General features: G+C 47.7%; 1 protein-coding gene across 4 annotated transcripts in view; it reads right to left on the reverse strand.

Moving 5' to 3' along the window:
• The window catches only part of IL10RB (interleukin 10 receptor subunit beta), a 472,792-nt gene that overhangs the window by 184,271 nt on the left and 270,975 nt on the right, over positions 1 to 17,546 (reverse strand). For all 4 annotated transcript variants that reach the window (XM_069636303.1, XM_069636302.1, XM_069636301.1 and 1 more), the window contains one exon: positions 4,753 to 4,916. In XM_069636303.1, the coding sequence (XP_069492404.1) occupies positions 4,753 to 4,916 (164 nt within the window). The remainder of the gene's footprint in view (positions 1 to 4,752; positions 4,917 to 17,546) is intronic.

Raw genomic sequence — 17,546 nt, forward strand, 5'->3', positions numbered from 1 at the left:
CTGCCCTCTATAAAAGTGAAATACTCCTAGCTAAACGTGAAACTTATAACACCAGAATATCACAAGCCAAATCTAGCTTTTTGTCATCTTGAAAGAGCTAGAAGCCCCTATCCCACTGCCAGATAATTGTATAAAAGATAACCCATGGTGCTCTAATATACAGAAAGCACTAGTCAATAAAGTCACAACCCTACAATCAAAAATTCCCAAGAAAAAAGCTTCACTACTCCATCCATAATTACCTCAACACCACCTAATATCAGTGCTGATCCACTCCGCTTCAAATTTTCCAAAATATCTAGCTGCCCGAGACCTAGCCCCCTTTATCACGAAACTCAGTAATGCCTCATTTTCATCAGACATTATCCCACCAAATCTTAAGGAATCATGGGTGCTCCCTCTACTGAAAAATCAGACCCTAGCCCCACTGATACCTACTAATTACCGACCGATCACCACAGTGCCTTTCCTCCTGAATTCCTAGATAAAATGGCCTACTCACAAATTCAAAAATACCTGGAATCCAACCTTCTGCTAGGAGCACAGCAATCTGGTTTCCGGCCACAGAATGGGACCGAAACAGCTCTAATAAATGTGAAGGCCCAGATTGATGAACTTAAGGATAAAGGGAAATCAGCCCTTCTCCTGGACCTACTGACTGCATTTGACCTTGTGGACCACGAGGTCTTATGCAGCCACTTGGACTCTGCTGCGCACTTCTCAGCAGAAGCTATAGTATGGATACAATCCTTTCTAAGTAATGATATTATGAGAGTCTTCTCAGCTACCGCAGCTGCAGACCCTATCCCCATCACCTGTGGAGTGCCCCAGGGATCCTGTGTCTCACCTACCTAATATAATATTTTCACGAAGCCCCTTTTTGATAATCTGGACCATCTTGGTATCACCTACACTAACTATGCAGATGATACTCACATCCTCCTACCACTTACTGGGGATTATGACAAGGATTTGGCCTTCGTGAATAGCGTATATCTCATCATCTAGGCATGGATGGCCACCCACGGACTATGCCTGAATGATGACAAGACTGAGATCATCATCCTGGGCATGACCTCAAGCATCAATAAACTAAGCCCCAAATATTCTGCTTTTAATATTGACAACAATGTTATTACCGTTGCCAAGGAGGTAAAGACCCTGGGTTTCTACCTGGATTCAAAATTATCTTTCAATAAGCAGGTCAATGCCATGGCCTCGGTGACAGCACATACCTGTAAATTGATTAGAGCAGGTAAACCCTTCTTGTCCAACAATAGCTGCATTACCCTTGCCAGGGCGCTTATATTATCAAAGCTTGATGTACATAGAGGCTAACAAACAAATAATTAAGTAAATTCAATTCCTTCAAAATAATGCTGCGTATCTCTAGGAGAGAGCATATCTCCGAGACTAGAAGAGCTAATAACTGGCTTTCAACCCATGATAAAATCAAACTAAAAGAAGTCGCCTCACTTACTCACAAATGCTTGAACAATGCGGCACCCAGTTACCTGTTAGATAGACTTACCATGAAAGCTTCAACAAGAACCACTAGATCATCTAACACCAATTGCCTCGTAGTCCCTAGATTCAAGCTATCCAGAGTGGAGGGGAGGGGGGGGATTCAGTTTCTCGGTTAAGGCTGGCCAACTGTGGAACTCCCTTCCCACCCCACGGAGGGCAGACCAATCCTACCAGAACTTCTGCCACAGTATAATAAGAAGGTTCAAGGATTCCGCAAAATAGGCCTAGTCCGCTCATCCATGACCAACCCTGTTTTACTCTTCATGTAAAAAGTATCCTTCTCAGCTATTATTTCTATTATTGACTGTCCTCTATACGTCTTCTGTATCCGTGTTTTGTATCTGCCCTCTTTTAGGACCTTGTCATGTTCTTTAATCCCATTTGATGTCTTTCTATTATCTTTGCCCTGTATATTTTATATGTACTGTATTTGCCGATGTGTAACTAAGCTGTAAATGATCTTATGCTATGATCCCTGATACCCTTGGGTCTGGTGCGCAATACAAATAATAAAATAAACAAACAAACAAACAATGTCACCTATCAACATGAGTTTCTGTTAGAAGCACAGTTCAGCACTTGCATTAACTACCTGGTGTCATGCTTTGCCTGGAGCTTTTAGGCCACAACTTTTTGCCCTAAGGGTATACTCGCCGGGACCGTCTACTACTTCAACATCATGAACAGAAAAGTGCTTCAGTGGTAACTTCCAACTTAGAATAACAACAACTTCATTAGACCTCTTCAGCATCAAACTTTAAACAAGTTGTAGGGAAACAAGGAACCATGTTAGTGCTTTTTAAGACTCTTTGGCAACTATGCTCACCTCCCTCTGGATAACCTTCTCTAGAAAGGCAGCCTGTTTGCCACCTTTCTTTCCCCTCTGCACCAACAACCAAATAATGACCAAAAGAAAATATCACTTTTCTTCTACCTTGCCTTTGGCAATGTAGGTTTCTATCACCTGATGATCTGCGCTTTGTAGCATAGGCAGTAAGTCTCACAACCATTAGGCCTCCCAGTATTCCCCTCTTGCCTTGAGCACTGTTGGTTATATTGATATTGCTGGTTGTTAGTATACTCTTGGCTTGGGTATTGCTTGTAAGCTTTTGGACCTTCTACAGCTTCCCCTCAGGGTTTTGGGATTTTCCACAATCTCATGCACTTATTTACACATTCAGTTTGTTTCAACCAGTACCACCTTTGTTGGTTTCTTATAGTTCAGTATTCAAATTACTGTTACTGCTGCTTTCACTCACATGCGAGTGAAGTGGCCTGCCGTGAACATGTGGACATCATTGGAGTGCTCCAGAATCACTTGCAAGCTGTGAACGCACTGGCTAAATCGCTTGATTATGCTCCGCTCGTGTTTGCAGGTCTTCGGTTCTTGTGGCTCCTCACGGTCGGGTGGACAGCCTCCTCTGGTCCTCCTCTGCTCACACCAATGAGGAATGGAGCTTCTGCTACTCCAGAGAGGGTCAGGTGCAACCCAGCCACCTGGACCCTCCAAAGACCCTCCAAAGAGGGAACAATTACATTGCTACTGCTGCTTCCTGCTGGGTGACCTCTGTACAACATTTTATCGGGCAAGCGTCTCTTCCTTACTGTCCGCGCTGCATGCCCTCTGCAACAGGGAGAGTTGAAGGATCAGACTCTCTCGGGACCCGCCATGGTTTCAGGCGTTTCAGTGGTCCCTGCGTCCTCTATCGCCTCAGGCATCCCTCTCAGCCTGCAACCACGGCCCGCGCTGCTTCTTCCTCTTGCACTGCTCTGCTCCTTTCTTTCTTGCCTGCACCCCGGGGGGCTTTTTAAGCCACTCAGTCCCCTTCAGGTGCAGGTCATCTACACTAATTAGGAGGCCGCTCGCACAGTAGTGTGCCTCTGTATCCCCCTTCCTCATCCCAGCACTGAGCAAATGATGGAAGTCCCTGAAAACAAAGTTAGTTTTTCTAACTCTATCTATTTTGCAATGAGCCATTGAAAGAGTAGGATTTTGGAGAAAGTTAAACAGGGCAGTTTTACCCCTCCTCCAGACCTGTTTCCTCCCCATGTGATCCTCCCACAGAGCGCCTGGCTTCTTCTGGCCACAATAAGAGGTCGAGGTTTTGTGGGGAATCATTACTGATTCATCACATAAGAGATCCTCTCCTGTTATGCCATCTGTGTGCAAAGCCTTACATTGCTTTAACAAATATGTCTTAATCTGTGTCCATGTGCATACCAAAAACATACATCGTCACCAGGCAAGTCCTTGGCTCTTCACATGAGCCACTCTTATTTAACATCTAAATGGCCCCAGGTTTGTTTAGCATTGATCTGTCCTCCAAAATCAATATTAAAAATTGATTCTGCCAGTTGTGCCTGTTTTGCAGGCTCCTTGCTTTGGTCATTCACACCCAGATAATTGCCCAGATACTTCCGGTAGTAATGTCCGGACGACATTATGTTAACCACACCTGCCTGGACCTCACAGCTACAACTTTCAGCGAGTCCTGAACTATGCCGTTTGAATCTTCTGTGTTCTAAGAGGCTCCATTCCCTTCACCCTAATACTGAAGGTTTGCACTGCCTCCCTCCCAGACAGCATTTAAACTTCACAACACTTAGGTTGAATATGCCCTTTAAAAGATTGCACTATGACCAACACCTCACAGGACAACCACCAATGCTTCATGCAAAGGCCCTTAAAAAATAAATAACTTTTTTCTGGACAGGTCCTTCACAAACATGTACAGGAAAAGACACTTCACTGAATATACCCTTCAAAGAAATGTTCCTGTGCACTAAACCAATATTGTCCACATCAAGCCCACACATCTCTTATGACCATATTGCAAAACTATACAAACAGTATATCCCTATTCAAAGTACTACCAAAGGCCTTTCTCTGCACTACAATAATAATGTTCAGTATCAATATTTGTTCTTTTTGATGTTAACAAGGAATCCTGACTACTGAAGCAATCACTCGAATATCATCTCACTCTTTCTGTCACCTTTTGCCACTGGGGAGTTAAAATTCTACCAATGCCCCCTACGATCTGCACCCACCCAGCGCATACCTCCCACCACCCGTAACCCACCCACCATGTCAGCACATGATCATTTGAAAGCTATCACAATATCAAAGTGATCGCATTCTTTACATTTTTTAAGGGATATAACACAAATTACAAAAATGTGAGAAAACTGAAAGGGGGTTAAGATCAATGTTATATTTCTTACCTGTGAAGGAATGCTATTTTTCCAATATCGCACAGTGTATTCCCAGGAGCCATGGATTTTGTCCAAGCATATCTGCTCATGTTCATGCATCGGACATTTGAAGCTTACATCCAGGTACCCTGCCCTGGATTTCACCAGAAGATCAGAGGGGGAGCCAATACCCGCTGCAATTGGAAATAGAAGGAAGGGAATTCTGAGAGTTTACATGTCTAGGGTCAATGTACATAGTATTTGAAGTACACAATTATACGCTATATCTTATTTCTCAGTATTTCTCCTCATTGTAGATTGTATCCTAAGCTTGATATCACAAGGGTGCAATCTTGTACTTGGTGATGTTATCAACATATCTTACACGATAGAGTCATAGTCACAATCAGCCCCCATTTAAATCTAGCTTCTGTGCACATCTGCCTGTACAATGCCCAGTCGTCGGGCAACAGCAGCTGGTAAAACGTAGTAACAGTTAAAAACAAAGAAACAAGCAAGCCTCCCAACAAACTACTATTCTTCCTAGACAAACAGCAGACTTTGGAAAGGTGCTTGCTAAATGGATGTCAAAAGCAATAATAAAAGGTGATGGCTGGAAGGTTTAGAATCTTAACCACGGGCACAGCTCTGGGCAACCCTTCCAGACAATCATTTTTCAGCCTGCGAAGCCACTACAGAAGGAAAAAGACCATATGCAAATCAGGCTTTGCCCCAACCAAAAAGGGCCAGTCTAGCCCAAACCGCTGCCTCACATCCCTTCTGCATAAGACCACAAGCAGGCCCAGACATGTTTCGGCCTCATTGGGCGTTATCAGTCAGGAGTAGCTTGGGTCTCTAGGCCCAGCAGGCTCAGGACCCACGTCTGAGAATACCCATTCAACGCGTGGTGACAAAAGCAAAACCAAAAGGTGATGGCTGGAAGGTTTAGAATTCATCTTAACCATTGGGCACAGCTCTGGGCAACCCTCTAGACCATAGTTTTTTAGTCTGCCAAGCACCTACAGAAGGGGAATGACCACATGCAAATCAGGATTGGTCCCACCCCAAAAGACTGCTAGGTAACATTCCTCCTGCACGAGACCACAAGCGCCCCCAGACATGTTTGGGCCCCTTTTACAATGGTGCAGATGGGCAAAAAACGGTGGAATGGAAGATTGCCCAGAGCAGTTCCAGTGGTTCCGATTTATTCAAAACCTTGCACCCATCACTTTTTTGGTTATTGAATGGATGTCAAGCCACTTAATTTGCTTTACTGAATGTATGTAACGCATTAACGGTTGTTAAGTGATTGTTTTGAATTCCCTTTTCTATTCCTTTTGAGGATATCAGGCCTGGAAGGTAGGCTGAGGGGCCCCTGGAAGAAAGTGGAGTGAAGGGAGCAGTGCGTCTGATGAGGATAGGAACCGGGGTGTGGGCCTAGGGGTGGGGTGGAAGTAAGCAGAGCAGGGAGCATGCAGTGTAGCGACTGTTACTTTGAAAGCTACGTGGATCCTTGGCACACTGGCAATTTTTGTTCAGAATCAACTCAGCACTGGACGGCTGGCTCCTTTGTAAGTCCTGCCCTCCCTCCTCATCACCTTGTATAAATGGTTGCTTAGAACTATCCGGTTCGCAGCAACCCCTCCAGGCATATTGCCTTATTTTACCCCAACAGCCACTTCTGTGGGACATAAAGACATAATAGCTTCATAGATCATGCCTTCAGGCTCTGCGTGGAGTTATGGGCCCTGAAGACCTCCTTAAATGCTCTTGCTGTCTCAGGCCTTTAACTAGGTCTTCAAGGCTCAAAACTCGGGGCACGGCCCTGTGGCTAGGTCTATAAAGCGTCAACATTGACCATCATTGCAATCAATAATGCTATTAGCACATAGTTTGTGCATTTACGTTAATAAGACTATAAATAATGTACCATCAAAAACACTGTTCAAGGCAGCGCCATCTTAAGTTTTATTCAGGAGACAGTGAGCCTGCTTGCTAGCTTTTTCATTTTTTTGTTTGATTTTTTACACATCAGTGTTGAAAGTGTTTATTTTCACAATGTGAGTGTCGTGGCGGGGGTGGGACTCGGTCGCTGTGCGCCACGCACGTGCTAATAAGGACAGACACGGAGGAGTGCAGCAGACTTCCTTTCTTTATTGAACTCCAGCATCAACTAAATCCTCCTTCCACCACCCATCATATCCCTTCCCCCCCAACACCACTTCCCTTTACCCACAGCCCGCCCCCCCCATAACCATGGAGACATCAACGTGACATCTCCCCCCTTTTTAAACAGTTACCAGTACATTCACAATGGGGAACGTCTGTGGTGGGCCTCATTTCTTCAATCCAGTGGCACGGCCTGTTCCGAGCTCGCTGTGGGAGCGAGCTTACAAGTTCGGGTGGGTTTCCACTGGTCTCACACTCCGGGGGACCTTCAGGGTCCGAGTCAACTGTGTCTCCATGATCTCCTTGATAGGGGTCGTCTGAGGCATAGTCAATGGGGATGACTACGCGTCCACTGAGTTGATGCGTTACCAGAGAGGGAATGTTCTTGAAATGTGATGAGTTCCTTGTAATAGGGCCTGCCAAGCCCTGTGCTGTAATCATTGACCCCTTCTTTTGAGTGACCAGCAATGGTTCTGCCTGAAAGATGGGGGTGTGTTTGTGGGTGTGTGTTTGTTTTACGGCCACAACGACTCCTACCTCTATCTGGGGTAGCCATGCCCCTCACCGCCGATCGGCATAGTCCTTCATTCGCTCCTTGGCGGCTTCATCTCGCTCCTTTAGCTCCCTGTCGAGGGTGTTTGCCCTGTGGTGCTATGAGGCGTGTTACGGTAGTCTCTCATGAGCTGATTTAGTTCTTGTTCATATGGCTGCCATGTCAGTTTGGCTATCTGGAGCGCTCTCTTTAAGTTGGCCATAAAGCGCTCTATCATTACGTCGGCTTGGGGCTACAGCGGATTTATCTTGCGATGATGAAAACCTAGGTATGTTGCAAACTGGGTGAACTGGTGCCCATTGAATGGGGGTCCATTATAGGTCTTAAGCATGCTCGGAATGCCATAGGCAGAGAAGATGCGGTCCAGGGCGGTGGTCGAGGATATAAGTTGCGTCCCCGGATATCGAGAGTTCTCGTTCATGACTGTCAGCACATATTTTCCTCCTTCAATGGGCCCGAAGAAGTCGGCCGCCACAGCTTCCCATACACCTTGTGGGAGTTCTGACATCCTCAATAGTTCCAGGTGAAGGTTTGGCTTGATAAGGCTGCAGCTGGGGCATCCCTTCAGGGCTTCATCTACCATGGAGTCCATGTTGGGATACCAGACTTTCTGGCGCAGCATGCGTTTGGTTGACGCCATCCCTCTATGACTCTCGTGAGCCAGTTCGATGATCCTTGCTCGCAGGGCTAGTGGGATTACTAGTTTGCGGTCTTTGATCAGAAGTTGGTCATCTGAGAGTGCTAGTTCATCTCGTAACTGCATCCAACCGTTCCATGTCGGCGTGTAATGGGTCCCCTGCTGCTCTTCCCTTCTCTCAGGCCCTTCTCCACATGCCCGACTGAAGACCCTCGCAGATGATTTGACAAGCCGGGTCACTTTCGGTTTCTCTGGCTATCATTCCAATGTCTATCCCGGCTGGAGTGGATTGATGTATCAGGTAGCTAAGACATCTGTCCGCCACTGAGGGTTCTGGTATGCACCCCTCCCGGGGTCTTCTGGATAAGAAGTCTGCTGTGTTATCCCCTTTTGCTAGTCGGTGCACAATTTCAAAGGCGTAGTCTTGCAGCCGTAACCCCCAGTGGGCTATTCGAGGTGGCTTTTTTGCCTGGCAGTTCCCATATAGAAACAGCAGCGCTTGGTGGTCTGTGACCACCCGGAATGGTTTACCGTACAAGAAGAGATGGAAATGTTTGCACGCCCAAACTACGGCGAGACCCTCTTTCTCTGCCTGGGAGTATGCTTGTTCTGTAGTCGATAGGCTCCGGCGGGCATACGCGACGATGTGCATTCACGAGGGATCACTGGAGTCCACCTGGGCCAGTATGGCCCCCAGTCCTACCGGGCTGGCATCCACCGTTAGCTCTGTCTGACGACTCGGGTCATAGTAAGACATGTTCTCGGCCTTGGCGACTCTTTCCCTGATGTCTTCGAATGCCCTTTGGCACTCGTCTGTCCATTGGAAGGTGGCATCTTGTCGGGTTACCAGCCTCAGGGGCTCGCTTACTGTCGCAAAGTCTCTGCTGTATCGCGTGCAGTAGCTTGCAAGCCCTAGGAACGAGCATAATTCCGAGACATTGGCCGGGTGCGCCGTGTCATTTAGTGCAGCCACTTTGTCGGGGTCCGGGGACATGCTTGATTCAGAAAATATGTGTCCGAAGAATTTCAGCGTATTCTTGCGTAATTCACATTTGTCCTGATTAAGGGTGAGGTTGGCTGCTTCCAAGGCCTTGCACACCTTCATTAGGGCCTTGTCGTGTCTGCTGACATCTGTGCCGAAGACCAGGATGTCGTCGCTGTAATTGAGGCAATTGGGTATATGCTTGATGGCATTGTGTACCTCGGCCTGAAATATCTCAGCGGCCGAGGATACCCCGAAGCTTGGCCTTTTGTAGCGGAAAAGTCCTAGATATGTAACGAACGTGGTTATATTTCGGCTTTCAGGGCTTAATACCAGTTGGTGATAGCCTTTCTGTAAATCCAGTTTCGAAAATTCCTTGGCCCCGTTCAGGAGGTGGATCATATCAGTGATGCGTGGGGCCAGGTGTCTCTCCCTCTGTATGGCCTGGTTTGGGCGGCTCATGTCCACACAGAGCCTGATTGCTTCTGATCCTTTCTTCGGGACTGGTACTATCGGTGATACCCACTTGGTGGTGCTGGTGGCCGGCTCAATTATGTCTTGTTCGAGCAGCTTGTGTATGTCAAGAGGGGTCTCCTCCTTCCCTGACTCCTCCTCACCAGTTTGGTCAGGTTCTTCCGCCACCCTGACTGAGCTTCTCTTCTTGATCTTCTTCCCTGGCTTCTTCTTCTCCTTTTTTTGTCGTAAATAGGGCAGCGCTCCCTCGGCCGCCTCCGTGGTCTGAATCTAATGCAGAACCGGAGGTTACCAGAGGAGCACGCCCTAAACCGGGAAAAAGCCGTATAGGCAAAAAAAACCCTGATGGCCTCAAGACCGTAGAGATGAAAAGGTCTGAGGTCTTGTCGAAGACTTGCTGAAGCGGGAACGCTGGTCTGCCAATTTCAGCTATGGAACACTCCGGTATGGTATAAGGAGCCGGTTGCTGGATTCAGCATGCGGGGATACCGCAGGTCTCTTCGATATCACTGGCCTCCATGAATGAATCGGCATAGACTGTAAACAAGCGGATACGTACGGAGTGGAAGAGAGAAGGAATAGAGGAAACACAGACAGGGGAATAGATCAGAAAAGATACAGAATTTCCCCCACCGCGATAGCGGGTGTACACGGCGGGGCAGGGAGAAACGCAAAAGTAAACACGGACAAGGAATACGTGTGTAACGAAGTAAACGCGTAGTGAAAGCTTAGACAGCTTGGATAGATCCCGATCACCTTACCTGAAAACCTGAAAACACCACAAGTGGAAAGGAACAGATAAAAGGCTAGGAACTTTGCTGTATAGAGAAAGTGAGTCACTGAAAGGGACTGGCAGCGCTGGTAGCAATACGATACAACGCGCCGAGCGCTAGTCTGATCAGCTGGTTATAGAAGTGGGCGGCCATCTTGGAATAGACTAGACCGTTAGGCTTGCTTCTGGTATCCATGTTAGTAGTACTTCCAGCGATAGACAAGCTTCCAGGGCTGGTGCATGACAGTATGCCCCCCTCCTATATCTACTCCCGCCTGGTTTCCCCGGATACAGTCTATGGAATCGCTGTACAAGTCTGGGGGCATGTACATGCGTTCTTGGCTCCCATGTTCTTTCGACTAAGGTATAGCCCTTCCAGTGGATCAAATATTGTAAGGTTCACTTTCTGTAGCGGAATCCACAATCATGTCCACCTCATATTCCTCTGGTTCCTCCTGGGGTGTTACCACAGTTCTCCTCCTAGATCTCTTGAATGGATCCTCTTGATATGTCTTGAGTAGAGAGGAGTGAAAAACAGGATGTATTCACCGCAATGCATGAGGTAGCTGTAGTCGGAAGGCAACCGGATTAATTTGAGATTTAATCCGATAGGGACCTATGTATCTGGCAGCAAACTTTCCCCTATGTGTCCACCGGGGAAGAAATCTCGTAGACAACCAGACTAGGTCTCCCGGTTTCCAAAGAGGCACTGCACTGCGTTTGGTATCTGCATAAGTCTTGTATGTTTTGCGGCTGTCTTCTAATGTTCGTAGGGCTTCCGTGTGGGTTCTGCGAAGATCAGTAAGCATCTTTTCCAAGGCTGGAGTGGTAGTCTGACCTCTGAGAATGGAAATACCTGGTAGATGGTGAGGATGGTACCCATACGTACACTTGAAGGGGCTCATCCGGATTGCTGTGTGGTAGGTGTTGTTATAAGCAAATTCCGCCATAGGTAGCAGGACTGCCCAATCATCTTGTTCCTTGTTACAAAAACAGCGAAGATACTGTTCTAGGTTGGCGTTTAACCTCTCTGTTTGGCCGTTGGTTTGCAGGTGAAACCGAGACGATTGGGCCCTTTGGATGCCTAGTTGGGTGCATAACGAGTCCCAAAACTTGAGGTGAATTGCGTTCCCCTGTCAGAGATAATGGAACGAGGTAAACCATGTAACCTAACCACCTCGCGAAGAAAATCTGTAGCGGTCTCTGATGTTGACAGAATCCCAGAAAGGGATATGAAATGTGCCAACTTGGTGAACGAATCCACTACAACTAAGACTGTGGTCTTCTCCTTAGAGGTAGGAAGTCCAGTGAGAGGTCTTCCCAGGGACGTGTTGGTGCTTTAGCTTGGTGTAGAAGACCATGGGGTCTGTGACGGGGTATCTTATTGATGGCACAAGTGGGACACGAAGAAACATAAGATGTTATGTCTCTTTGCATGGACGGCCACCAAAAATTCCTGGAGACTAGCTCAAACGTTGCCTTCTCTCCCTTGTGTCCTGCTAAGGGAAGGTCATGACAAAATCTTATCGCTTGTGTTCTCAAACTGGGTGTAGGAAGAAACAAAGCTGATAGACGGAACCACAATCCCTCGCGTTCCTGCAACTGACAGGAGTCCATCTCCACCTGTGTGCTATGAAGTAGTTCCTCTCTAACTTGCTGAAGAAAAAGATTTGCTATTGTGCGGAAATGGTGTCCTGGTAGGATCTTCTCCGTCTTTACCTCAGATAGCTCTTCTACGCTCCAGCTTCGGGACAGAGCGTCAGCGACGCTGTTTTGGGATCCTGGTATGTGGGTGATCAGGAAGTCAAAGTTAGAGAAATAATATGCCCACCGGGCATGCCTTGAGTTTCTGCACTCCATTTGTTGAAGAACCTTCAAATTTCGATGGTCCGTGCGGATGATAAACGGGTGTAAGGCTCCCTGCAGAAGATGTCTCCATTCTTGGCATGCACTACGTATAGCCAACAGTTCTCTCTCGAGTACTGAGTAGTTCCTCTCACTTCCTGTCAATGTACGGGAGTAATAAGCTATGGGGTGTTCCAACTCATCGGTTCATCGGTTCCTTTCTGTACCAAAACAGCTCCCAATGCACCCCCAGAAGCATCCGTCTCTAGAACAAAAGGTTTTGAAGTGGGAGAATGGGACAAAAGACTCCCCCCAATCCCCTCACGCCCCTGGCCTAGAGGATCGCGGCCCAGACACCCGCCACGAGAAGAATTTGCCTATCTACCAGACGACCAAATACCCTGGTATAGGAACATACGGATGTGCCCACCAGCCTGCCCACCAGCCTGCCCTGCCCAAGCCGACACCTGCGGCATAGATGAACTCGACTGAACCATTCAACAGTAAATAAACACATCGTTAGAGATGCCATGACGACCTAGCCAACGGTCAGAACACCCGTGCAACCATGCACACTGGACACTCCCACACCAATCCACACGAAGAACATATTCAGTGCTATGACGTAGGTGACGGACACACCCACTGACGCGCATCTTTATTATTTTTCACATAGGGTTTTTAAAATGCAGAAACGCAAGACACACAAAGCACTCATCTAAAAGTCTTGCTGACGCTTCTCCTAACCCATGCATTGTGATGAAAAATGCAACAAAGACATGATACTGGATACGAAGCAATATGATACCGTAACTTAAAGTGCCGTGCATCAAACATCCCCACCTAAGCACCAGGCCCAAGTAGGCCGCAAAAAAGAGCCTCCACGAACATTGAACGAACAAGAGTACAATTGCTGACCCTGCAGAATGAGCCCAGCGAGAACTGACAGCCAAGGGGGCAATGTTGCAACTCGCATGCCACAAGCCGAAGCCAAGGTCTCACCTGCAAACTAAGCCAGACACGCCGAGGCAAATACAATTTTAAATGTGCAGAATTCTGCCTCCACCACGATCTCTCCTCACGTGACCAAGCCGAACCTGACAGGGTGCCAGACCCAGGAAGGAGAAGTCGCCTGGGTCCCACGTTTTGAGACACAGGCTGCAACAATGAAATGACCCAATGGACACCTACGGCGGTGGGAATAGTCTGCTCTCAAGCATATGAGCAAATTCACGCATTGTCTGCACAAACACATAGTTACATATTGTTGCAAATGACAGGTACACCGCGAGCTGGGAACAACGATGGTCCCAGGCTGGGGGGCTCGCGAGTGGACCAATCAGAACATGGGGCACTCATCACTGACGCCATTAACATTAGCCAATCATCAGGGGTCTTCGTGTAACAATTTTCATGTATCTAATAGAAGGGACAACCCAAGTATACCACCTGACTGACCCTTAACCACTAACAATCTCCTCTATACGTGTGCTATACTAACCCTACCACTCGAGGAACCAATCCAGAGTGGCGATAGGTTTTTTACTAACTTTCCCAGGTGACGCAAGTAGCGCGTCATACTGAGGCAAAAAGGGCCTGCGAGCCCCACGAATTTCAAGAGTCAGGACGGACGCCTACGATCCTAGACCCATCCCTGCCGTTGTTTAATAAACAGCAGAACCACCTTGCTTCTTGTGTGTGTCTCATACTCATTTTTGGGATACGCGGGAGGAGTTGGGGCCTCCCTGCCCGGGGGTCCGCGGACGGCCCAGCTGACCCGGGGAGAATTTCCCCCTGACAAGTTGGAGGCACTGCTGAGATCTGTTTAAGATCTGCTTTTATTTTATTTTTCCCGAGTGCTCTCGTTGCGAGGAGGCCCGGCGGCGCGGCCCCCTCTGCCGCTGCCCCCTTTTTGAGGACTACAGGACCATCGCGGAACTGCGAGAAGACCGGACAGCGCAATCCGGATATTGGCCTTCGTGAGCCGCTTGAGAAGTATCCCGCCCGCGGTTGGCGAGTGTCCAGACGTGGTCCAGACGAGGGGAGGTGGCGAGCCGCTTGGAGGGGTGCACGCAGTCGAGCGGCCCCGCATCAAGAGAACTTGGTGAGTATGCCACGCCCAACAAGCAATGTGAAATTGTGAGGGAGGGGGGAGGAATAGAATACGGGAGGTGGGAGGTGTTACACAGGTGCGCGGCGAAGGTTTGATAAATTAGTGTTGACGGTGAAGTGAATGGTAGCTGGACAAGTGCGAGAGCAGTCCGCTACGTTACGGAAGAGGAGGGGGCGGAGCACGAAAACATCCCGTGCGGCTGCTCGTAGACACTGATTGGCCTAGGTCGCGACCACCTGTAAGGGCGTGTGTGTGTGCAGTTTCCTATGATTTGGTGATTATTGATCAATGAGTAGATGAGGATCCCTATTGATCGAGCAGAAAACTCGATAGATAGATGACGTTTCCCTGTAGGCGGTAGCTAGCTGGTTGCCTAATACGGAAGATAATTGGCTGGTTAAGCCCTCCTGTCGAGGGGCGTATCACACGCGAGGCGACGCAGCATGCGCAGTCTGATTATATTGTTGATTACCTTGTTCCAGGCGTGACAAGAGGACAGCTGTGGGGTTAACGGGGGTAGATTGCAAACGTATTTCAAACTTTTATAAACATGTAAAGAACTTACCAGTAGTTTTGGAAGAGATCGGTGACGTCACCAGTAGGGCTTTCATAGGATATCTTGAACACAAGGCATTTTTTTGAAGAGTGGTGGGGAAGAGATAATGGTAAGGGAGTGGAGACGGAGATAAATGGTAACAAGTAGATCGGGGCAAGGTGAAAAGGGGGACGTGGCCGCGCACGGAGAACACCGGCAACGACAAGTGAAGAAAGAGGAGGAGGGGTAAAACAAAGTGGGACGGCTGTATAAGAACGTCACACAGGGCACGCAGCCGCAGGGGGCTACGTGCGCCTCGGCCGTAGGGGGCCGTAAAGGTGTTCGGTGAAGGAAGAAAAGAAAGAAAAGAATATACAAATGCAAATGCTATATTTTACTATTTTGTTTTAGCGGATAATCGCAAGTCCCCAAAATTCCGGGGCCAGGTAAAGATCTGAAAATGTATAGCGTACAATATTAGCAAGATAACCGCTACCATATAGAGGTAGGATAACAATTGAAGTGCTACTATGTCATACGGGACAGGATCGGGAGGGTGGGGGAACACCCTCACTACCCCGCTACAGCATATATGTAAAACACTGTCACCCCATAGGGAGAAACTGATCAAATACAGCATAGAATGGACACAGGGGACGGACAACAAAATGACGACACCATTGCCGCCTAATGGCAGTTTCGACCCATATACCCAACACTCACTATTAACCCATCTGCATAACACATACTAGGGGAAGAAGTTGACACACCACGTGGAGGTGTTTAACTTATGGAGGATGTTCCAAGGGTCCCGACCAGGACCAAACAGAATGTTCACTATGGGGGAAACAACAGAAGAGAAGAAGATTAAGGAGGAAGAAGAGAATGGGGAAAAAGAGAGTGAAGGCACACAGAACACGGGGAACGGACAAGAGGGAGGAGAAAAGAGTAACAACATAAACGAAAAAGAAATAAAAAAGGACAGAGCGACGATATGCCCCTAGCGAAGGTAGTGAAAAAAGAGGAAGGGGGGTTATATCCTTTAACGGAACTACGAGAAATAGTGAGAGAACAATTAAGGGCGGCTGAGGGGTACTCGAACCCGGCATACAGCCCGCCACCATATACAGCTACAGGTGGCCACACGGGAGGGGAGCAGACTAGTACGACGGGATCAACTTATACGAAGATGCCCGCAGGGGAGGGGAGGACTAGCGAAGAACAAATCGCAGCAATAGGACATGATGAGTGGGTAGCTGCGCAGGTATTATTAAAATTACGAGGTTCATTAACAGGACAAGAGAAGGAGGTAGTAAGGAAAATGGACGAGGATAATACCAGAAAGAGCTAAGTGAAAGGGGAAGAGGGAAAAAGAAAGGAGGAAGAGCTGTCACGACAAAAGGAAGAGATTTTGGAGGAACGATTAGCAGAATTAAGGGATGAGCAGAATTCCCTGATCAAGCAGCTTGAGAGAGAGGAAAGGGAGAGAGAGCACGGGAAAGGAAAGAAAGTAAGAATGAGTTGGAAAAAATGAGGGAACGAACTGAGGAGCAAAAGAGAGAAGCCGAAAGCATAAAGGCAGTAGCAGAAAGGGTATCCAGAGCAGCACTGCGTGACAAGAAAAGAGAGGAAGAAGAGAAAGAAAAAGAAATGGAAATATGGAAGAGGAGAATACTATCAGAAACGACAAAGAAATACGAAGAAGGGAGGATGATAGAGAGTATATTAGAGCGGGAAAGAGAGAGATGGGAAAGGAAGAGAGAAGAGGAAAGGATATTGGAAAAGATGAGTAGTGAAGTAATGGAGGAATTAATAAAGAAAAGAGAGGAAATTGGTAGAGAAATAGCGAGAAAAGAGAAGGGGAAAGAGAAGATAGGAGAGGGGAGAGTGAAGTAAGGAGATATGTACGCAGAGACATAGAAGTAGCAACAACATCAGCACAAAGGGGAGCAATTGGTAAAGAAGAAACGGGAGGAACGGATCTAATAGACTTAAAAACAGTAACGATTAGGGGGAAAAAGACAGATTGGGGGTTGTCGCTCCTGGATGACTTTTGTAGTGAGGAAGAAGAAGGAATGGAGAAGGAAGGAAGAAATAGGGAAAGGGAAAGCCTAGATAAATTGTACATCACCCGGACAAACAGGGAATCACCATGGGCTTGCAGGAGAAAGGAAGATCTGGGGGGAAGTGAGGGGGAAGAGCAAGGAATGGCGGGAAGGCAGACACGTGCAGCTACACCCTCATCATCCCATCCAACATGGTCCACCACCCCATACTCATCCTGTGCAACATGCCCCCCTACACCCGCACCCGCCCCTCACGAACACACACCCTATGCAGGCAGGCTTAGAGACCTCCCTGGACGCAGGCAGGAAGAACGAATACACACGCCCACATTAAATAAAGGAAATGATAAAAGAAGGAGTAGAGATGGAGGAGAAACAGTTACGAGCAAGGGAAATATGGACACAACAGACGATGTAGACGATACGGAAGAAGAGGAGGGGTACACGGACTCGACTTTGGGGAACCCAGGGGGTCAAACAGGACACAACCTAATGCCACTTCTGGAGAGGGGAGGGGTTAGACCACAATACGTCCCTTGGAAGCATGCAGACAAGGAAAATATAAAGTGCAGGCTCCCATCATTAAGTGGAGGTGCGGGAAAATGGATATATGAAATGGAAAAACACACCGCAGGACAGAAACTAGCAGTAGGAGATGTAAAGGGCCTCCTAATATCA

This window comes from Ambystoma mexicanum, chromosome 7p, assembly GCF_040938575.1.
Source record: "Ambystoma mexicanum isolate Mex_15411 chromosome 7p, UKY_AmexF1_1, whole genome shotgun sequence".
Lineage (NCBI taxonomy): Eukaryota > Metazoa > Chordata > Amphibia > Caudata > Ambystomatidae > Ambystoma > Ambystoma mexicanum.